The sequence below is a fragment of the Patiria miniata genome, unplaced genomic scaffold, assembly GCF_015706575.1.
Source record: "Patiria miniata isolate m_02_andy unplaced genomic scaffold, ASM1570657v1 HiC_scaffold_30, whole genome shotgun sequence".
NCBI classification, from domain to species: Eukaryota; Metazoa; Echinodermata; class Asteroidea; order Valvatida; family Asterinidae; genus Patiria; species Patiria miniata.
In genome coordinates, this window is record NW_024037070.1 from 3,261,876 (window position 1) to 3,285,883 (window position 24,008).

Below are 24,008 nucleotides of genomic sequence, written 5' to 3' on the forward strand. Positions count from 1 at the left end.
ACTTAAGTTATTCTGCATTTTCTTTGCAATAGATTACACACCTGTGAATGGGTACAAGCCTGCTGGACTGATTCTCTGACCTTACAATTCCCCAAAGACTATAAATTGCTTCGTTTCATCTTAAGTGGGGTCAGGGAACCAGACTACAAGAACATGGTTGGTTTTCTTGGATTTCCCAGCATCTCCAAACCCAAAATGTGAAGCAAGCCAGTTTAACAATATTTGCTATAACATACTAATCCTCCAAATCCATTTATTTCTGAAAATTGCAGCAAAAGCAAATGTTGTACATTCCCTTTAAGACTTTCAAATTAGAAGGGCGGCAACAGGGGCCATGGCCCCAAGCAATTTTTTTTAATCGGAGTCAAGACACCTTTTTGTCCTAAATTTTCAGGAAATAAATCCAAACGTGATACCTCCCTCGCAAGCCATCAGCAACACATACATGTTCCTTTCAGTATTAATATCACAATATTGTTTCTTTGTTCTCTCATCCACCCTCCCCTGCATCTTTCCACACCTTTCACACCTAATCCTCCTTTTGTGTTTCTTCTTTCAGCCCTGCATGTTTGTGTGCACCCCATGTTAATGTATGTACCTCTGTCATTTCTGTTTTAGCCTCTGAAGAAGAACTTGCTAAGTTCGCAACGTCAGGCCACATTAATTTTAAGATTAATATGGAAAAAGGGCACGATATAATTGTACTTGATCCCCTTCCCCTTTTTAAAAACAAATTACTCGAGCCCTAACTCTTGCCCCTCCCCCCAAAAAAGTTGGTTCTAGATCCGCCCTTGGATGCCAACAATACTGAACGAGACATCAAGATTCACCCACACGACCTTCAAAAAATCATCTCCCTATCCATGCCTATCACTAAAAAATTAAGTGATAGGCCTAATTTTATGTTTGTCCTTTCAAACTGACCTACATTGTACTTTCAATTTATACAGTTTCACCAGCTGTCATACAATCGTGAATAAAACATTTACAGATTAAGACAGTAAACAATATTAACAAAAATTAACATGTATTAAAAAATAATAATTAACTCATTAACCCCAAAAGAAGGCTTTTAAGAAATAGCACTGAATAACTACATGTATATATGCCAATTAAAACAATCCATATATTCTAGAATTATGAAAACTATTATACTTGTGAATGTATAACATGTAAAAGTACCAGTATTTTTACAATTTGAACTGTGTAGGTCTCAGGATGCTGGTTTTATTTAGCCGTGTATATTGAACATCTGGACATTCTCCAACTTAAACCTCAACAGCGAAGGACATTTTTGAGGTTGCGTGGACAGAAGTGGAAGACTGACCCTCCTCCATCATGTTGGCAGTCATGGCATTGTGCTTTCTGCTCATCAAAGCAGCAACTTGTGAGATGCAAGTGGGATCCGACGGCATCGAAAAGGCTAACTTGGTAAAAACGTCTTAAGCCCGGCGCATACCTTTCCGTTTTTGCCGGTTCACCAGATCACTGGGCCATCGTACAGAGGTGTGCGCTGAAAATTTGGACCAATCTGACCGTCTATCAGGCGACCAGATGAAATCAAAGATGCTTGATTTTTACTTATCCGATTTCACCGGATCCAATTTCATCAGATCCGATTGCACTGGACGCAATATTTATGTTCACCAATCAGATTCACGAAGAAAGTCACATGGTTGTCATCATGTGACTGGTCATCCTGTGACTGGTCATTCTGTGACTGGTCATCATGTGACCGTTTACTGGACGGAATTGGGGATGTGTGTGGGTGACGTAGTAAAAAAAAAAACGTACCGGTGATGGGGTGATACGAGAAACCATCATGGTAACAGACAATCTACGAAGACCTACCTCATGGTGTTTGACCAATCACTGCTGTGACTATAATGTTTAACTTGTTTTTTTTGTTTTTTTTTATTCCTTGTTTTTCAGTGAATTATTTTTTATAATACAATTTATTAAGGAAATAAATGCTTGGCCAATTTTAAACAAATACGGCTAGGGGCCTAAACGTGGATAATGGCCAAAGCCGAACCAAACCATTATCCACGTCCAGACCCCTAACTGGTTTTAAACGTACTTGTTTAATACTGGCCAAGCATTTGGGGTTTAAAACCGCTCACGTGACCGGCTCTCGACCAATACCTAAACGGTCATAGGTATTTAAGAATGTGAAATATAAGTAATTTATTTACTTCAATTCATTTAATCATAAAAACCATCTTTTCCTATTTTAGGGATCCTACATGCTGGATTTGGCATGCAACGATGCTGGGACCGAATGCATGAAATGCTTCACTGTTCACAAGTTCGGACGACCATATCTGTGTACGTATTTCTGTATCATCTTAAGGGATGAAATCGGGATTGAATTCAAAATACACGCACCGTTACATCAGGAATTGTCAATAAACCATCTGACCGGAATACATGTAACATTGTACACATTGTACAATACATACATGTACATGTACATGTATGTAAAATACCACAAGACTTAACTCCATCATTACATGTTGCAATTTTGACGGGAAAATAAAGTCTGTTCAAAAACATTTAAAAAAACTACCCCATTGTTTTACTGCCACATGTAACAATCGTTTCTGAAAGTGGTCTTGAGACATAACGATTTTATAAACATACATGTGTATGTACATTGTAATATTTTAACAACAAATTTTATTAAGGATAAGATGGACAGGCCTATTCAAATGTTTCCAAAATGTTTCAGAATCAGACTTTGGACCAATAGATGTTGAATGAAAATGGCCAGATTTTCTAGGAGACCATCAGTCGTGCAACACTATTTTTTCACTTTAACTCGTTACCGGTACATATGTGTTTTCCTTTTGCAGATACGTTTAAATTTTCCAAGGACCACTCCATCAACTTTCAAATCACTGTCACTACCGCGTTACAGAATTACGATTTGGCTTTTACGCAGGGTAAGAGGTCCAAGTATACATGTACAAACTGATTTTGTGAAAAGTCAGTTCAACAATACCACAAATTCCCAAACACAATTAATCCTCATGTATAATCTAAAGTATTTTTGCAATGGCATCCATGAGAAGTAAACAAAAAAACGTGGAAATCAGCGGATCACAGGAAAAGTTGCATGCCTGAAAAAGGTGCTCTGCATGGTTGACATGTATCTTTGGTTTAGGTTTTTTTATTTTGAACTTGGTGTTTCAATAAAAATCGTACAAATGCTGAAAAATATTAACCAATTGAAATCAAAATTCCCTGCTGACATGAACCAGCCTTTCAATTTTCTGCCGTAGTTAGTAAAGATTAATTTAAGGTATGCTAATCGGAGTGAAAAGCAAAACTTTAACAACAAACAAAAATTAACAAATACCAAATAAACCTTGTCAAACACTTCAAGCTCAACCCTTGTAGTATCCCTTTTTTCAAATTCTCTTGAATGAGCTCATTGGTGTTTTGAGTACATGTAGCTAATGCCATATCAACGAAAACTTTATTTTGTCAGCGCCTTTTTGTAATTTGTCTCTTTATTTCACTGCAGAGATGAAGGTTAATTAACTTAAATGTAATGCAGTTACTGTCAAATTGCCCTTATTTATCCAACAGGAGAGGCCAATGAACCATTTGATTTCTGCGGCTATTTAGCCTCCACCTATGAGATGGAAATACACAGTGCTTGGGATGGCAAGTTGTGCGCACACAACAACTTCTCTGGTGTGTCTGTGCCAGCCGAATGCGGCCAACCTGTAGCCTTGGTGTCAGTAGTGAACCACCTTGCAGACGAGGCGATGCGGGGACAGCAGGTGCTCTACTGCATGCCCAAAGGCTCAGATTAACAGTCAGGTCCATCACAAGTTAAACTACATCACAAGACAAGGCCTCAAGTAACAAGAGACGAATGATGACAATCATCTCTGCTTATAAAGACAACGTTAAACATGTTAAAGACGTACTCTCCATGTTCGTCGACAAATTCCATTTATTGTTCTCCTGAAAAGTTTTTCAACTTGTGTGTTTCATTAATAGCTGTAACCCTCTAAAAAATACTGCAAGTATTGCAATCCCCTGGCATGCTGGAAGTATATACAATCAGTTATTAAGCATACTTTTCAGCGTACCTAGCCAAAATCAACAATGACCTCATTTGATCCCTTCATGACCTTTGACCTGAAATGTCTCAAGTCATCTCAAGTCATCCTACCAAAAGATTGTCATTAAATTTGGTTGAGAGTGAAGTGTGAGTTTCCATGACAGCACTTTTCAGTTGACCTAACCAAAATCAATGACCTCATCTGACCCTAGATGACCTTAGACCTCAAATGTCTCAAATCATCGGAATCCCCCCTACACAAAGATTATCGTCCCCAAGTTTGGTCGAGAGTGAAGTCTGACTTTTCATATGACAGCACTAAACAGTTGACCTAACCAAAATCAACACTGATCTCATTTGACCCGTAGATGACCTTTTGACCTCAAATGTCTCAAGTCATCTGAGGTCCCCCACCCAACAATTATTGTCACCAAGTTTGGCTGACAATGCAGTCTGACTTTTCATACGACAGCACTAAACAGTTAACCTAACCAAAGTGGAACACACGGACCTGTGCTAGCACATACATGTACATGTACCTGTCACACAGAAGGAATACGCTATTGCAACATCCCCCTTTCTGGCTTAAAAGCCAGGGGGGATAAAAAAGGTGATTACTGTGGCTTGCAGAAAACAGAACGGTTGATCTAGTTATGTGTAGACTGGTTCCCGGTCCCTACATTGCACATTATCGATCCTGATAGGGAGCAGAGGACTGAATTAGCGTATGGCCTTTGAATTCAAATTTTGTGAAATGATTATTCCATAACTCAACGTGGGCCACAGCTGAGTGCGTATTGTGAATTGATCGGAAAATAGCAATTGGAAATGAAAATTTAAGTTTTGGTAGAGGAACTTGAAATTCTAAATTTCAATTGAATTTAGTTTTCAGGTGGAGGACATTTGGTGGAGGAATTTTTGTTTAAAATTCTTTTCTTTCCATATTTAGCACCAAGCAAAAAAAATGTTGCATACTGTTTAAGTATAGGCCAATTAATGCACCTTTATTCTAGTTTGAAGCAGATATTTAAGTTATTTAACTGGACGTGGAATACAACTTCATGATTTCTTTACTTTTAAATATCGTACAAGGGGTCGTTCACTAATAAATGTGTTGCAATGGTAAAAATGAATTGATGTCTAAGCTCTGTGCTATTTTCTCTGATTCCAAACCTTGAAAAACATATCCAAACTTGCAATTTATATTCATCAGGTTTTAAAAATTGATATCCAATTTTTAATGACATTTGATCTTCTCATAGTAAAATTACTATCCCTCTGCTATTTGGAGTTTCAACCTCAAAATACATTTCTCTTTCCCTATTTTTCTAGCGATACAAATGTTATTCTATTGTCAATGAAACACAGAACCACAACTCAGGCTGACAATGATTCAGGCACACTGAGGTCCAATGGTTACAGTGTTCGACACATGTGCCGTGGTATGTGGGTTCGAACCCTGACAGAGAACATGGTGCTTGTGTTCTTGGGCAAGACACTCTTACTACGACCATTTGCCAACTCGACTGGAACCATCTCGACGGTTAACCAACTGAACCAACTCGACCGATGTACTAACTCGACCATTGTGCATTCAATTGGAAAAGTCCAGTCATCCGTTGTCCAACTCGTCCTTTGTAAAAGTACCAGGACTTTTAAACAATCTGATTATATGAGTAAAATATTAGGCCTACTACAATAAATATTTTAAATATAATATTTATTAAAAAAAATTCACTAATTAAAAAGGGCTTAATTAGGAAAAAAGCATCACTAACCTGATGCCATGTAAAACAATACGTATTCTGGAATAACGATTAAAATTATACATGACATGTACATGTATAATGATGTTAAAAAAAAAAAAGTACAAGGACTTAACAAAATGATAATTATAAGAAGCCCTTTGATTTCAGTAAATTTACATTGTGGTCAACCAGAGCTGGTCAACAAGTTGTGTATTTTGAGCATCTTGACATTCTCCAACTTATGTTGGACAGCAAAGGACATTTGCAGTTCTGAGGTTGAGTGGATAGAACACTGACCCTCTTCCATCATGTTGGCAGTCATGGCTTTGTGCTTTCTGCTCATCAAAGCAGCAACTTGTGAGATGCAAGTGGGATCCGACGGCATCGAAAAGGCTAACTTGGTAAAAACGTCTTACATGTAATCATAGTAACAGGACAATCATCTACCCTATGGTGTTTGACCAATCATGGCCGTGATTAATGTGCAATTTTTTTTATTTATTTTACTTCAAATTCTTGCTTGCCAGTGAAGTATCCATTTTCTTTTCATCATTAATTTAAGGGTATAACTGGTGCTTGGCCGGTTTCAAACACTATTTTTAAGACCGGTTGGAGTCTGGATGCTGATAATCACCCGAGTCGAAGGGTCACTATCAGCATCCAAGTTCCAACCGCTCTTAAAAATAGTGTTTAATACCGGCCAAGCACATATTTATTCCCATTCATAAATACCTTTTCGGTAAAAACAAACAAACTGTTCTGTCCAGAAATCAAAACAAGTCAAAAATGATAAATTTCCAACAATTTTGTCCAACAATTTTACTTAATGTTTTTCGAAACCCCCCTCTACATGTACCGGTAGCTATGCTATGGTATGGCCCTCTTGTGAGTAGTCGTAAACAACTCCTTATGGATGTGGTGCAGAATGCAGCTGTGCCAGTGTAGTTTGAATTTAGGACTACGAAATACTGACTCACTGGTAGTATTGCGCATGCCTACATGTACGTGAGGATTGTGAAGGCACCACATTTCATAGGAGTCCAAATTTCATGTGACACTTGAAAAGTGTTTAAGACCAGCCAGCCGGTCTAACACCTGGTCTTTATCAACCGTTTAAAATTGAGCACGTGACGGGCTCTCACCAATAGAAATGGGTAAACTTTCTTACATGTACACGTAGGTACCGGGTATTAATGAATAAAGGGAATATATATGTAGGCCTACTTGGCCGGTTTTAAACAAGAACATTTAAAACTGGCTAGGAGCCTGGACGCGCATAGTGGTCTGCACCAAATACATGTACATGTACATGTACTTTCAGTCAAAAAGTCAAAACAAGTATAACATTTACAATTTTGCAACGATTTTGCTCAACAGTTTTACCTTTGTGACACAGCCCTCCGGCCATGTCTATGGTATTTGCCTCGCGTGCGTGGTGCTAAAAATGTGTTTTATGAAGATTGGAGCACGTGAGGTACAATGTACATATTGCGCGATGAGGCGCAGAACGCAGCGGTGCAGGAATAAAGTGTTTAAACCCAGCGGGTGTTTTATCAGCGGTTTATAACCACCCACATGACAGGCTCTCGAGCCTCAACCGATCAATCGGAATTGGTAAACTGTCTGAGGTATACACATAAAATAAATTATATTTATTGACTTCCATTCATGTAATCATAAAAACCATCTGTTCATATTTTAGGGATCCTACATGCTGAATTTGGCATGCAACGATGCTGGGACTGAATGCATGAAATGCTTCACTGTTCACAAGTTCGGACGACCATATCTGTGTATGTATTTCTGTATCATCTTAAGGGATGAAATCGAGGTTGAATTCAAACTACACACTGCCACACTTTCCAACGGACCACTGGTGGAAATTGATACAAAAATTCCACTTTTCTTGAAAATGACAGCACACCATGTGCCCTGATTTCACAGGATGCTTGAGACTTTTATTCACTTCCAGTCAACTAAAATATTTCATAATAATTTGGTAGTTTTGTTTCTTGATGTTTGCAAATATTACCTTTAAATTACATACTGTATTTTCCTTATAATTTTGCAGATACATTTCAAGTTTCCAAGGAGTGGGACCACTCTGCTAACTATCACTTCACTACCACTACCGCGTTACAGAATTGGGATTTAACTTTTACGCAGGGTAAGAAGTTAAAAATAATCAAACTGATTTTTTTTTGGTTGAAAGCCAGTTTAGCTAACAACGCATTCACAAATGCAAATCTATGCACGATTTTTTGAAATTTTCCAATTTTGCAGAAGTTTGTAGGAATCTGGAATTTCCTGCTTTGCATGGTTGACTTTATATCCTTGGTTTAGGGGTTTTTCATTTTGAACTTCGATTTTTAAAAAAAGAACATACAAATGCTGAAAAAAAGTAAAATAATTAAAATCAAAATTGCCTGCTTTCACGTGGCCAGTAAATAACAATGTACCTTTCTATGATTCATCGTTAACACTGATCAGAGGAAGCCAAGGACATTGTGGTCCAGGTTTGCTAATCAGTGAATAATGCAAAACTTCATAAACACAAAATAAAAACTAAAAAAAAAAAAAACACCCAAACTTGCAAACCACTTTAATGCGACCTTTCCCAACACAAGGTATCAACAGAAAGTTTATTTTGTCAGCGTCGTTTTTGTAATTTGTCTCTTAACTTGAAGAGATCAACAGCACTGAGATGAAGATTAAACGTACTGCAAGTTACCATGGAATTGCCCTTATTTATCCAACAGGAGAGCCCAACGAACCATTTCACAACTGCTACTATTTAGCCTCCACCTATGAGATGGAAATACACAGTGCTTGGGATGGCAAGTTGTGCGCACACAACAACTTCTCTGGTGTGTCTGTGCCAGCCGAATGCGGCCAACCTGTAGCCTTGGTGTCAGTAGTGAACCACCTTGCAGACGAGGCGATGCGGGGACAGCAGGTGCTCTACTGCATGCCCAAAGGCTCAGATTAACAGTCAGGTCCATCACAAGTTAAACTTACATCACAAGACAAGGCCACAAGTAGCAACAAACGATGACGTACTCTCCACATTCTTCCACAATTTATTTGTCTCCTAAATTTTTTTTAACTTGTGTGTTTCATTGACTGCAACCCTCAGAATAAAAAAGGCATTTATTGAGGGCTGCAGTAAAACAGAATGGCTGTTTGAGTAGATTGGTTCCTGGTCCCTACATTATCGATACTGATAGGGAGTTGGGGACTGAATTAGCTACATGGCCTTATGTAATTCAAATTTTGTGAAATAATTATTCCATAACTTAACGTGGGCCACTGTTTCAAGCAAACCTCAGTGCCTGTTGTGAATTGATAGGAAAATAGCAATTGGAAATGAAAATTTAACTTTTGGTAGTGGAACTTGAAAATAGCAGGAAGAGTAGGCCCTGAAATGTTCAATTTCGATTGAATTTAGTTTTCAGGTGGAGGACGTTTGGTGGAGGAATTTTTGTTCAAAACTCTATTATTTCTAAATTAAGCACAAAGCATAAAAAATGTTGCATACTGTTTAAGTATATAGGCCAATAAATGCACCTTTATTCTAGTTTCAAGCAGACATTTAAATTATTTGACTGGATGTGGAATACAACTCTGTGAGAACTTTTATGTAACGTACAAGGGGTCATTCACTAATAAATTTGTTGCAATGGTAAAAAGAAATTGATGTCTAAGCTCTGTATTATTCTCTCCGATTCACAACCTAAAAAAAACATTAATCACAATGCAACTTATACATGTACATATCAACAAGATCTGAAAATTGACATCCAGTTTTTAAATGGCATAATTCTATTCTATTTTGAATGAAACATAGAACAATAATTCAGGTCGACAATGATTCAGGCCTATATCATGTATATGTTTGTTCATTAGGGGCCCAAAAACATGCCAAAATAAGTTAATTTTTTTGCAGACACCCAAAACGAAAAAAATAAATTCTTCTTTAGGCCAAAAAAAAAAAAGTCTCCGGCTTCTGGTATGGAGCTTGCCCAAAAAGGGGTGCGGCGACATGGCTTTTTTTTTTTTTTTTACCTGATTTTTTTGCTTCAAATGTCGGCTGATGACTGAAAATGGTGCCCGACTAAACTTAGTGCAAACATATGGGAGTCCAGAGAGGCCACATAAAGCTTATTCTCGACCATAACCCAATCTAAAAACACGTTAAAATTGTGCAGCAGCAGGATTCCAGTCAAACCAGTGAGTTTGGCGGTTTTGAGACATCATCTTTCATTGGAAAAAAAACTTTTTCATTTTGCCGACGCGCATGGCTACGGCGACGCGCGCGCATACCAGAAACCGGAGACTTTATTTTTTTGGCCTTAAAACAAAACACTCAAATATTTAATTTATTAGGAGAATAACATTAAATCAAAGATTATAGTGAGTGAAACTTTAACATTGGCCAATAGCAATCTTACCAGTCTTGGTGGATGAATTTAATGCTACCAGTACAGATGCAGGGATGAAAGAGAGGCCTATCAGAACTCCCCTCTGACCTGCACACTCGACATATATCACCTGTAAGTTTAGGACAAAACAAAAAAGATACACACCTCAAATTTTGGAATACAGTAAATGACAAGCATGAAGTATGGCAGGGCCACTGTTCCCCATAACTGGGACCCAAATACTGGACTACATACATGTACATCCCTATATTGGGCCTTACCAGCATGCATTGCGACTAGCCTGACCCTGCAGGAAAACCATTTCAGTTTACACTCAAACGTGTACAAAACGAGCCTCAACATTTCCTCAGGAAATTACATGAAAAGTAGACATCTGAGAAGGGAGTCCTGGCACAATTGCAGAATACCCCGCCACTCGACCTATGCACCTCGTAGCCGGCTACGGAGTCACGGTTGATTGCCCTCAATAAACCTTCTCAGCGCTACCTGTACGTACCAGGCCTACACATGTCACACTCCACTGCACTACCACTCCGTATCCGCGTAGCCGGCAACAGGGTAGTTGGTTTGGACTTAAAATTAAGGAGGTGAGTGTGCTTCCATGTTGCACTGATGTGACAAAATAAAATTTGCAAAGTTGCAGCAAAGACAAAGTATGTCATGTAATGATGTATGTAGGCCTTACTCCTGTCCTAGAACTATGATGCTCCGCGTGAGCGGAGCCTCATACATGTAGACACAGAACCCCGCAAAATTGTTTGCAGCACGAAACACCAATTAAGTACAAAAACGTCCATGAAAAAAAACAGAGACATTTCCCACAGAACCGCTGCACAGTGTGCCCCTAAACTTCTTACAATACCTCATGACATACTCACGTTATGTGCGCCTAACAAACATCGCTGGATTCTGTCCGTTTTTAGGCCAAAATGATAAAAAATATGCCCTTTCCGCACTGAGCCAATCTGACACTTAAAACGTGCACGCAGATATTGTGATCGATCGATGATTTTCGGTTCGCTCGATCGGAGCGCGCCGCGGGGGTTACGGTCTTGCACTTTTACGAATGTGCATACTATCATTTCGCATGTACCATACCCCCCACGGCGCACTCCGAGCAAACCGAAAATCATCGATCGATCATAATCTCTGCGTGCACATTTTAAGTGTCAGATTGGCTCAGTGCGGAAAGGGCATATTTTTCATCATTTTGGCCTAAAAACGGACAGAATCCAGCGATGTTTGTTAGGCGCACATAACGTGAGTATATCATGAGGTATTGTACGAAGTTTAGGGGCAAACTGTGCAGCGGTTCTGTGGGAAATGTCTCTGTTTTGATGGACGTTTTTGTACTTAATTGGTGTATAGTGCTGCAAACACTATTGCGGGGTTCTGTGTCTATGAGGCTCCGCTCACGCGGAGCATCATAGTTCCCAGGAGTATGTAGGCCTATGTCAGTCACTATGTGAAAATCAGAAAAGAGAAATTGTCTACACGTCCAAATGAGAACGACTGGTGACAGTGGGCCACAGTGGGCCCCATAGGGCAAGGTGGCGATTGGGCGAAATGACAGTGGGGCGAAATGACAGTGGGGCGAAATGGCAGTGGAGCGAATTGCTAGTCATGCTAGTGGGGCAAAGGGGCGAAGTGGTAAAAGGAGGGGCACAATTACAGAATACCCCGCCACTCAATCTATCCACCTCGTAGCCGACTACGGAGTCACGGTTGATTGCCCTCAATAAACCTTCTCAGCGCTACTTGTACATGTACATGTTGTATGTACTATGTCTATGCGTCATGCTTCATTGCACTCCCACTCCGTATCCGCCAACAGGGTAGTTGGTTTGGACTTAGAATTTTTTCAGCAACTCCCATTCCTTTTGTGTTGCTTTGTTCTCAAGCATATTCAAGGGGCCCAGGGGACTCCCACTCCATATCCGCGTAGCCGCCAACAAAGTGGTTGGTTTGGACTTTGTATTTTTTCAGCAACTCCCATTCCTTTTGTGTTGCTTCGTTCTCAAATAATGGACCCCCACTCAGTATCCGCCGCGTAGCTAGCTGGCATGGACTTGAATTGTTTCTTTTCCATTGATTCCAACCTCGTAGCCAGAGAATTTAGGGGTGTATTTCCGAGTGGCGGGGTATTCTGCAATTACTCCAAAGGAGGGAAGGGAAGTCATGGAACTTGGAAGTGCCAATTTATTTTTGGCAGTGTATATTTTGCCGGAGACGGCAAACCTTTAGTAAACGTTAGTTTGCCGGATATGCACTGAACATGCGCAGTTACTGTTTTTTTGTACTTAAACATTTTCCGGTGACAAATTTTAGTCTGGCTCCATGCCAAAATTATCGTTGTAACCTCGTATTCACAAGATGGGATTCAGACCATTTTATAATTTCGGACTTTATTTCCCTTTTAAAAAAAATCATCCAGAGCCACAAATCTGAAAAAGAAAATGTAATACTCTGCAAAAAAATGTTTGAGACATGTTAAAATAATAAAAGAAGAATATTCTTGTTTATTTGGGGATGAGAAAAAAAAAACTTAAAAATGTACTGCGGTAGGAATCGAACCCGAGTCATCCCGCTTACTAGAGCCTGGCTTTGCTTAACCACTACACCAAACGTGCTACACAACTTTTGGTAGGAATTTAATACATGTTATAATTCAGCCCTATCTTAAAGAGTACAGCGCCCTCTGTTGATATGGATTGCCGCCGGCAAACCTTTAGTAAACGTTAGTTTGCCGTCATTACCTCCGGCAAAATATCCACTATCTTATTTTATTGACTTGATCAGTTGATATTTTTCAGTTAAAAATACGGCTGCCGAAATAAGTCATAGGCCGATTGCCACTTTGATCTTTAGAAACGCCGATTAATATCGCCAGACAAAACTGCCTAACAGTGCAATAGAACTACCATCTGGCGAGTGTTCGAGACCATAAAAACACATTTTAAATAAATAGCAAAAAAGGAATACCTTCGCTGCTTTCCTCCATTTTCAGGCTGTAGCTGTCTGCGCAAAATAATGTGCTGGTACCCAGCGGGTGGGGCAGCGCGACGAGAAATCTTGTGTACCAGTGAAAATATGTCCTCGGAAATCATGAAGGGCGCCCTCAAGAGTTATCACCTGTTTTCACCGGCCAACCAAGGTCTCTCGTGTAAACATTTCTAAAATTCTAGTCGAAATCGGCTCAGATAATTCTACAAAATATGAGGAAGCAATCAAAATGACTGAGGTTGCAAACTTAGATTTCGACCCATTGGCGTTGGAGGTCACAAATGAACTGAACAATGAATCGAGGAGCAAAACAGGAACTTGGGAACATGAGGATTTAGCTCAGGTACGAGTCGTCATTTTCGTCAAGTTCATTTCAATTCCCAAACGATAAAATTGGAATGCATACTTAAAGGTAGAGTCCATCATTTGTAATTTGTGCATTTTGTTCGTTTGAAGCAACAAAAGAGTTCAAAATCTAATGAAGGATACTGAGCAACTAACCTGATGAAGTTTCAGCTAAGCTTCAGCTGTACATTCCGAGAAAAACAGCATTCTAAGATCTCAATTTCAAATCAAAAGTTGCTGAATCATGTTTTGAATTGTTTTGTATTGCAACTATACGCGACGTCGCGCACTGATCCGACGAATTATAACAACCGCGCGCGCGTGTGCGTCGTTCGAATACTTGTGCGCACTGCGCTGAATAACAAAACGAACTACTAATATAAATTTTCCTACGGTGCTTCTTAAGAATCACCGTTGGAAATGCCTTCTTTCGTTGATTACTTCAAAATGACAGCTTCCCAGAAAGAATAATTTCACAGGGAGTTTAGTCTCCTTACTATCTTTCAACCAAGTTAGTTTTTCAACAATAATTACGCCAGTTACTTTTCGGATGGCTGCAAATGATGGACTCTACCTTTAAGTTAGGGGGGCCTAAATGTTAACACGATTTGATACTATATTAACACGCTGAGGAAACAATGTTGCATCCTGGCGCCACTTTTTTTCATCATATATTATCTCAATGGAGGTAAGTTATTGAAAAAAAAAGTTGAAAAGACTTCAATCTGGGACTGAGATTGAGAAACATTTCCAATTTTGTTAGAAAATACTTTGAAAATGCACTCGACTCTCCAATTACTAGAATTTGTACACAACCAATGAAGTGGCGTCTGGATATTTAATACTACATTTTTTCCAAAGTTGAAATTCGGCTATTGTTTCGTACCAATTCTATTGCTTTTGTTAAAAACATTTTTTAAATGTAAAAAACCATCAGGCATTTTGCATTTCAGAACTAACAGTTAGGCTAGTCCGAGTAACTTGGACCCAACTTATCGCCTTTTTTAACATTTGGACATGGTCTGGCGATAGTCGCCAGACCATGTCCAAATGTTAAAAAAGGCGATAAGTTGGGTCCAAGTTACTCGGACTACAGTTAGGCCAACAGTGAACCTGACTATTTTCAAAACTGAGGACCGTGCTTTGAACTTTGAAGCCTTTTAATTTTTTTTTCATTTAGACCTTTGCTTAAGTGAACTTCAGAAAATTTCAATGCTGTCGTTATTAAAATAATATATTTTCTGATTTTATGACTGACATACGTCAGTTGCTAATACCTTCCCAAACCTGTTTTAAATTACATAATGTTTTATGTGGGCATGTTCTTCTTTCACTATATAGTATAAGGTACATGTATTTCATACTTATTCGGTAGTTTTTGTTTTTTTAATGTTTGCAAATGTTCTATATTCCCTTTTCGTTCTGGGATACTTTTAAGCACAAATACATTTTTTATGACATAGTCAGGTGGCTTAAGGTTGGAAATATGAGATTATAGTTGTTTATAATAATTTCACAATAAAAGTTTCCTTATAGATAAACTTGGGGATTTCCTTGAACTTGTTCAAGTCCCCCACGTTAGGCGACCCTTCGCCTAATTTGTAGCCCAATTTACTGACACCTCATTTTTGCCCCCCTTTATGTTTTCTGGGCCATCATGATGTTATCATTGTTCACAGAATGTTCCATATATTTTTATTTGGATATACTTTTTATTAGGGTTACTGTTACAGGAAGTATTTTTATCTTTGACCTTTTTAATCTTTGTATTGATATTTTCACACATTTTAACGTTACAATTACGTTTTTTCCTCTAATTTAACTTTATAATAATACATGTAGTTTATTTTTTAAACTTGTAAAGCGCCTTGAGCGTCTTTTTTAGACGGATTTTTGCACTATATAAATGTTCACTATTATTATTATATTTCCAGGTGAGATATAAAGTTCTCCGAGGCCACAAGGATGGAATCAACTCGTGCCAATTTTGTGTGAATGACACCCGCATCTTGACGGCATCAGATGACAAAACCTGCTCCCTCTGGGTATAAAGATAGCCCCATAAATGTGGCCAATTTACTGGACAACCTCCGTAAATAAAGGCCACACTTCCACCATGTACAAAAACATGTAGAACTTTGTCAAATTTTCATTTTCACATTTAGGCTTAGTTTGTAGTTTACTTTTGCTTTAGAAGCATACTCACCCTCTTTACACTTTATTACAGGCTAATCAGAAAGTGCTGCCTTTTTCAGATGTCTAATTTTGGTGAAATTTCATGTTGAAATTTTGATACACAAGCGTGTGCAAACGAATCTGGTAATTTCACGAAAAATAGACATCTGAAAAGGGCAGCACTTTCTGATTAGCCTATAAAGAGGGTGAGTATGCTTCTAAAGCAAAAATAAACTACAAACTAAGCCTAAATGTGAAAATCAAAATTTGACAAAGTTCTACATGTTTTTGTACATGGTGGAAGTGTGGCCTTTATTAACGGAGGTAGTCCAGTAAATTGGCCACATTTATGGGGCTAGGTATAAAGACAAATCTTCTTTGCCATCACATGCTGAGAAAGCACCCAGTCTTAGGATTATGCATTTAACACACAATGAGGAAAGAATGTTGCATCCTGACACTACTTTTTTCATCGTATGTACTATCTCAATGAAGTTCAGTCATTTCAAAAATGTTGAAAAGACATGACTCTGGCACTGATTTTGTTAGAAAATACTTTAAAAATGCACTTGACTCTCCATTGACATTGTACATAACTAAAGAAGTCGCGTCTGGATTCTACATTCTTTCTATTTACTATTTTTTTCTGTAAACCCAATCGTTGCAGCGCTAGTTTCAATCCCTCATGTTTCTGTTCAAACGTTCTTCATATGCATAAACAGTCTAAAACTTAAAATTTTAAATCTGGCTGAGTGTTCACCTTGAAATCCCTGGGATTTGTTTGCAATTAACGGCCCTGAATTCTACAAAATTGACTTATTGCTTATAGATTGGTAGGTATTCATAAAAACGTGTGACATTGTTGCGGGGCAAAGTGGTGTATACATGTACCTTGATTTCTCAAACCTGTAGAATGTGGAGACGGGCGACAGAGAGGAGAAATATGAGGGCCACCCATCCTGCATCACTCAGTGTCACATGAGCCCCGACGGCAGCAAGTTTGTGTCCTCCTGCTGGGACAAGAGAATCCGAGTCTGGGACGTGGAGACGGGAGAGGCTCTGGTGAGTACGGGACTGCAGAGGGCGCTGTTTATTCTACTCACTGGAGCACAGTGAGGGCACGCTCTTGAAGATTTTGATTGCACCAAGTGACGATGACGGCTTGTATGGTTTTGAAACAAGCTCGATCGAATCAGATGAAGAGATCACCTTGGACATGTGTTAATGTTTGACCAAGGTCACATGTTGACAGCGCTACTTTTGTTATTTTGAGCTTCTTTGAAATTTGACTTATTTTTACCTTTGACCCCATAACTGTAGGTCAGTCGAAGAGGTCACCTTGGACATTTTTTGTATGTTTGACCAAGGCCAACAAGTTGACAGCGCTATTTGAGCTTATTTGAAATTTGACGTTATTTTGACCTTGACCCCATGATGACATTTGACCCCAGTTTGGTCATGTGACATGTTGGGCCAGGCTACTGATATTTTTGGCAAAGTTTTGTCGAAATTGGTCAAAGTGTGTAGGAGCAATAGACAATGTCAAGGTTTGTTACTAAATAACGAACGGACTAACGGAGAGACATGATGATTTACTGAGCTGCTACCCACAGCTAAACAAATGGTGGAAACCCAACGTTTCAAACACTATGCTCTTTGTCTGGTTTGTTGTACACATCCTGGCAAGTTCTGATTTGTCCTCACAAGTCCATCACAAGTTGTTCATCACAAGTCGATCACAACAATTACATGCAGTTCGAATTCAAATCATAAGAACTCAAAATAAACTTTAATTTGTTATTGTTCATCCACTTGTTACGTGTGACCAGACATGTGAATTGACTTGCACACATATTGAACATAATCACCACAATAAAGCTGCTAATCAGACTATTTAAAATGATATACATGAAGTAGCTAACCAACAGTGGGCCTAACCTAAGTTAGCTTCTATTTTCTGTGCTCGGCCTTTGTGTGTCTCGCGCTTTGTGTGTCAAATTGGACTGGTATGAACCACACGTCATTCTGTTTTTAAATGGTCTTTGCTTTTACAGTGGACAGGGTTGCAGGGTGGCATAGGAACTTGCTGCCAGTTCTCACACAACGGGAAATTAATCGCCTCAGGCACAGATCTTGATAACTGCTTGAACATCTGGGACGTGGAGAATGGCCAAATTATCCAGTCAGCAAAAAGTAAGTGATTTTCTCTGATTTTGTTGATTAAAGCTTGATTAAGGGAATGAATATGTGCTTGGCCTGTTTTAAACATATACGTTTATTTTTCAAGGTACTGACAGTGTTATCAAGATAACCTCTGTGGGCATAAGGGAAAAGGGCTTAAACCAAAAACAGTGGTAGATTTTGTGAATATTGTGAAATAGCCAGATTTATAAAATCTGTTTAATTGTAGTAACTAAATAAGCGTTAAACTAATATTTATGTTTTAATATTAATCATAGGTTTCACAGTTAACCTGATGAATCGAATAACAAAGGCTTTTCCCCCGTCATTGTTGAATTCACTGGTTATTTGACTAACTTTGCAAAGCATTTGGCTTCAGCTCTGTTAGTTCTATCCCCTGGCTGAACCTCATACAACTCGTTCATCATTTCTCACATTGTGGTATCTAGAGCACCATGGTAGCAGCATCACTAGCTGTAAGTTCTCGCCAGATGACTCCAGAGTCTGCACGACCTCCATGGACAAGATAACCAAACTGTGGGATGTAGCGTCCAAGAACGTTACCATCAAACTTGGGTGAGTATTTTGCACTTCTTGACACCTCTTGCTACCACAATAAAAGTTATTATAACATTATTTATGTTGTGCTCATGTCCACCAAAAAGGTGCTCAATCATGTAGCCCTGGTCATTGGGCCAATGAAAGCATTCCAAAAGCTGTCTCAGCTCGATGCTGCCATATGGGCTCCGTGCACAAGTACCCCTTCAACGGCCAGAAAAGGAGAGTTGGGGGAGACCTAGACTGGTTCCCGGTCCATCCACTACATATTTCAAATGATCCAAAGTTATTGGGGGCAGGGATTAGTCTGGGTGACCATCGCAAGTTAAATTCGAACGTTTTTGCACACCAACGCCGCCGACACTCACGCGAAGATGCTGTGGCTTATAGCTTTTGCACATCAGGAAGTCGTGCGTATTTCATTCGAACCAGTACAGTACGCTCACGCTGTGTGTCCCGTCCACGGAACTCTCAAAAGTGGTAAAAACGTGCCCTCTTTTGTTGACGCACGGAACCCATAGGTGCAAATGGCAAGTTCGATAGTCAACTGGTAAGACGTTTTCTCTAGTAAGCAGGTCCTGGGTTCGAGTCCCTACCGAGTAAGCTTGTGAATTTATCTCGCAATTTTTCTCGCAATTTTTCTCCACAGTGGCCACATCAACATTGTCTCTTGTTGCTGCTTCAACAAAGACGAGCGACGTCTGTGCACGGGATCCTGGGACAAGCAACTACAGGTCTGGGACGTGTCGACAGGGACATACCGGTCAGAGGGACCGGTGACTTTTAGCAAAGGTCATGAAGGGTCAATCAGTGCCTGCAAATTCAGCAGCGATGGTGAGTAAAGGAGATTTGTTTCTGTGAGAAATGGGGATTTTAATTATCCAGTGCATTATTTTTATGTCCAACAGTAGTAAACTCATTTTTATTGACCTATATTATCTTGTTTTCTTATCAGGCAGCATGTTGATATCTGGTTCCTACGACCAGACAGTGGTGGTATGGGACGCTGAAAACTGTGGACCAAAGCTGACACTCAAGGTAATTAGGCACAGAACAGTAGACCACACTACTAATGGGTTAATCCGTGTCAGTAATCAGTGGCTGGCAAAGTGTGCAGTCTGCTTCTTTAACCATTTTGCAACCTGTACTACTTTGTATTACATTGTATTTATTCCCAAAGGAATACTTTAAGCTACTGAACGCTTGGGCAATTTCAGGCGTTATAGGCAGTTACAGGCAAGGTAGTTTGGAACGGTTCATTACACCAATTTCAAAATTTTACCAATTTGTTGTGATTTTTTTGTTTGATGTCGCTTGTCCAGGGCCATACAGATTGGGTGACAGACGTCGACATCACCCAAGACATGAAATGGATTCTGTCCGGCTCACGGGATCACACCATCCGGCTCTGGAACATTGAGAACAGCGACAATATACCCGTGGTTCTGGAAAACAAGAAGAGCATGGGTCTGAAGATTGTCAAGGTGAGCCCCTCCGAGTCGAACAAATCAAACGGGAACATAATCTGTCTTGAAGTGCTACAAGAAAGCTATGAAAATGCTATGGGAATGTGACGCTTACTATGAGACACAGGGAAGACAACAGTTTTGTTCAGAAGTATAAGTTTCTTTCTTCTGTAGCCTATAGACTCTTTGCACAAGTACCCTCTCTAGAGTGATAAAAGGAGACTTTATAGGGGGTTTCCGAAACCTTTGCTTCGTCTTCGGCTTCGCCTCCGACCTCTAGATCGCTGAGAGGCAATCCAAACAAAAATATTGCAACTTTTTGCTTCATGTCAACCGATTGGATGTTCCTGAAGCATAACAGGCACCAAAATGTAGCTGGGGTTCCAGAAGTTGGGGGCCTAAAATCTCCTGAAGCCGAAGATGAAGCCAAAACCAGTTGTTTCGAAGATGCTGTATGACTCCTGAAAGCACTACCATTGTAGGCCTCGAGTCGCGCTCACATGAAGACACTAAAGCTTTGTGGATTTTATTATTTTATAATTGACCTTCTGGTTCAAATGTGGCCTCTCCTGGGTAAACTCTTGGATTATCCTACTCCAGTTAATCCAACTTAGATTATCCTACCTAGTGAACGTAATCTTACCAAATACACCATAGATTTTCTTGTGTCTTTTCTCCTTTTCAGTGCAATGATTGTGGTAAGCCGTTCTCCATCTCCCAGCTGGATGATCCTCAGGAACTCAAGATGTGCGTCTTCTGTCGTCTACAGGCCAACCGGCCTCTGCTTAACCTAAGCATTGAGGAGGATTTGAACATGCCCGAGTTTTGAATTTATAATTGAGAAACGGAGGTTCAAATCCAATTCAGGAATGACCTGAATTCTTATTGGAGTGCAGTGAAATAGCATTTCTTAGTGTGAAAAAAATATGTTTGCCATCAAACCAAAGAAAAGCTGTTGTTGCTCATGGAATAGTCTTAAACAATTAAGTGTGTGGTGTTAAATAAATAAATAAGGCTAAAAATTGTCGTCTGTAGAATATTTTATACATGCATGTGACCTTTCTTTTCATTCCGTCCACATTACATCTTTGTGAAATACTGACATTCCAAGCTTGTGAAGTTTGTTAAATCTATATAAGTAATGTATTTTGAAGGGAATTTTACCTGTATATTATAATTTTTGGGCAAACTTCCTTTTGGAGTGTCGTTTGAAATCGTTTGTAAATAAAACTGCTGTCTTGCTATTGGAATTGAGTTCATGTTAAGCTTATTTGATGGAGGTTTTCGATTTGTATGATATATTTTGGGGTTTGTTGGAAATTATTGAGCTAAAAAAATAATAAACTTAACTCAAATCAATGTATAAATTGATAGAGAATCAATCGATAAATCAATAATGGATATTAACAAAATCGGAATGAATTCCATACCTGGACATCACTTGACACCCTGTGCACAAACCCTATGAGACTGGTCTGAAAAATTCTAAGTGTTTCTCAGTAAATGCTTCAATATTTTCCCTGCTAAATTTGACTTTATAGCCTGTTTGTTATCGCTTTCTGATGGCTGGTGTGTCACTGCAGGAAAAAAATAGTGATGTCCATGTATGGAATTCTTTCCAAAACCATGTTTTGTCTTACACTGCAATTTGTACTATACATTAAAAAAAAAGATCGCAAATGATGATTCCAGACAAAAAAGACTACCAAAATTATCAAAATTAATCCTCTTTTTTTATAGGCCTGAATGGAATGAAAATGCGACACCTTTTGGCAAATTGAATACGACTCCCTCCCTAATTATCATGAAAACGTAAATTCTGCATATGCCGCGCGAAATCAATTTACATGCTAATTGTGCGCCATGACTGGACGTTTAATTAAGCATAAAGGCGCGTCAGTATTTCCCATAAAAGAGGCACAAAGCTGCGTGTCTGATGGCCCGGCTTAATTCCTAACTGGGTTCCGACAGCCACAGACATGCGTCTCATTAACTTTATAATCCAATTAAAGGCGAACAATTCAAAATCTAGACCGGACATCTGGGTATTGTTATGGCAGAATACGCACCATTAATGGCATCTGACAAAAACGTGTCATCGCCCGGCTCATTAACAGCCCTGTGGCTGCCAGGAACACTTTGAAGACGTTATTTGCATTTAGTGGTCTCGGAGGAACTGTCAATCACAATATCAGTGCCTTTGGATGATCTGTGCGCCTATTGTTATCTCGTGTACCACCGATTGGTAACACTGATAGAACCGCAAGATGTTTTTTTTGTTTTGATGCAGTGTCATTTCGGCAGGTTTCCACCCAAACTGATCGGGTGTCTTTTCATAGAGCAAGGCAGCATCCACTCTATATTACACACCTCGACAAAACTTCAATATCAGTTTATATTTGTATGAATTTATTTACGATAGTTTTGATGCAGCATCGATTAAAATGTGTAATTTCAATTCCGAATTCCATTGGTACCAACTATGGGTAATCGTCTTATTGAAGTAAAACTCCGTGTCATATCATGCTAACAATTTCATTTTACGTACAACTGCAATTATGTCAACTCATCGGGCCTTATTTCTGATTGACTGTAGAAAAGGTAAACGAACAATCTTCTGTCAATCATGTTATCAATTTAGTCTTTGGATATTAGTCAAGCTGCAATGTATTCATTCAAGGAAGTACCGGTAATGCTGCCACGATGATGATGAAACTGACGGACCAAGCGACTTGGCCCAGCGTGCGTCTAGAAAATATTGACGTTTCCCATCACTTTGGCTGTCAGTCAATTTCCGCTCGATTACCTCGAGACAATCATCCTTCCTCAATACCTGTAAAAAAATCTCCCCCGGATCAGCCACAAATTTGTCCCTGTAATCTCATGAGCAGCGTGGGACAGGATCTGTTTGTCTTGGCTCTGTTATAGAATAATCAAGCGGTGATTGTTCTGGAGATGCGGTCTCGTTCATCTCTCGTGCTGGGGATTCATATGGGGATATCGCGCACGCGCGTCCAGCTGCCAATCTTCCTCATTTGGGACAACCGAGCACGACTGCGCAGGTCCGCGCATGTGCGTTTGTACAGTGGATCAGGTAAGCTTGGGGAAATCTCGTCACGTCTGTGCCGCAATGTTTTGACTGGCGCCGTGGTGGGCCAGGTCGCCACCACCCTCTGTTTGGAAGAAGAGCAGGGTATCTGATCGATCACACATTAATTGCAACATTCATCACTACACATAATGACGATGGGTTGGGTAAAATAACAGGGCGATTGGGATTAATCCAAGGTTGTGATCATCATGAGATATGTTAGTTCTGACGATGTGGTTTTTCTGTTTATGACAAAGAATCGTTTTCCGATCCATGTTCATTCGCTAAAGCACCTTGATAAAAGTCTGATTCAGGTGGACACGCTGGTTTTTTTTGAACAACTGGGCATAGACCTTCTCCATGGCAAACTGTTCCGTTTGATTCAGTTCAGGTTTTGTTTGTGGGTTAGTTTCGATCTTTTTTCTTTTTAGAATTTAGCTAATTGTTTAAGTCCTTCAGAATATCTGATAAGCCTACTGCAAATCTTTACAACCGTGTTTCAGAAGAAAAAACTGCAGGCACTATGCAGAGCTAGATTTCCCAAAAGGTGATTTAAATAAAAAATAACAATAAACACAAGTAATAACGTCACATTTGGGTATTATTTTCCTTAGAAGCCATATAATGATATCAGCATTTCTTGAGAACATTCTCTCCTAACATCGGAAGGATTAATGTCATTGAAGTAACAATGTACGGTGATGAGGCGATGAGTACCAACCATTGTCCGCGGGCTGATGCTAGCGGACTGAGCAACCCAGGTAACGGGGGCGCGCCCCGGTAACGCCCGGTGGGCGCTCACTGGGGAGTCCCGCTACAACCCTGTTGTGACGGGGCTTTAGCCCCAAAGCACGGTAATCCTTGTCATTGGTAGGGCTTGGAGGCACGCAGGGAACCGAGGTGAACTCCCTCGCGACAAGG

General features: G+C 39.6%; 4 protein-coding genes across 4 annotated transcripts in view; 3 read left to right on the forward strand and 1 right to left on the reverse strand.

The window, feature by feature from the left end:
- LOC119739171 (E3 ubiquitin-protein ligase MARCHF6-like) overlaps positions 1-13,369 on the reverse strand; it is a 31,360-nt gene extending 17,991 nt beyond the window's left edge. Inside the window, exons 1-2 of the mRNA XM_038214002.1 lie at positions 13,251-13,369; positions 10,278-10,377 (exon numbers count right to left, since the gene is read on the reverse strand). Of these exons, the coding sequence (XP_038069930.1) occupies positions 10,278-10,377; positions 13,251-13,269 (119 nt within the window). The 5' untranslated portion in view covers positions 13,270-13,369. The remainder of the gene's footprint in view (positions 1-10,277; positions 10,378-13,250) is intronic.
- On the forward strand, positions 757-5,211 carry LOC119739174. The gene is made up of 4 exons (XM_038214005.1): positions 757-1,431; positions 2,238-2,328; positions 2,856-2,945; positions 3,595-5,211. Exons 1-4 carry the CDS (start codon positions 1,339-1,341, stop codon positions 3,822-3,824), a joined length of 504 nt encoding a protein of 167 aa, XP_038069933.1. The 5' UTR covers positions 757-1,338; the 3' UTR covers positions 3,825-5,211.
- Positions 5,336-9,559, forward strand: LOC119739173. Its single transcript, XM_038214004.1, has 4 exons — positions 5,336-6,227; positions 7,529-7,619; positions 7,898-7,993; positions 8,586-9,559. Exons 1-4 carry the CDS (start codon positions 6,135-6,137, stop codon positions 8,813-8,815), a joined length of 510 nt encoding a protein of 169 aa, XP_038069932.1. The 5' UTR covers positions 5,336-6,134; the 3' UTR covers positions 8,816-9,559.
- Positions 13,370-13,385: 16 nt separating the features above from the next.
- On the forward strand, positions 13,386-21,246 carry LOC119739172 (WD repeat-containing protein 88-like). Its single transcript, XM_038214003.1, has 9 exons — positions 13,386-13,614; positions 15,551-15,661; positions 16,704-16,853; positions 17,846-17,984; positions 18,422-18,548; positions 19,180-19,364; positions 19,486-19,568; positions 19,853-20,014; positions 20,682-21,246. Exons 1-9 carry the CDS (start codon positions 13,501-13,503, stop codon positions 20,823-20,825), a joined length of 1,215 nt encoding a protein of 404 aa, XP_038069931.1. The 5' UTR covers positions 13,386-13,500; the 3' UTR covers positions 20,826-21,246.
- The last annotated feature ends 2,762 nt before the right edge of the window (positions 21,247-24,008 follow it).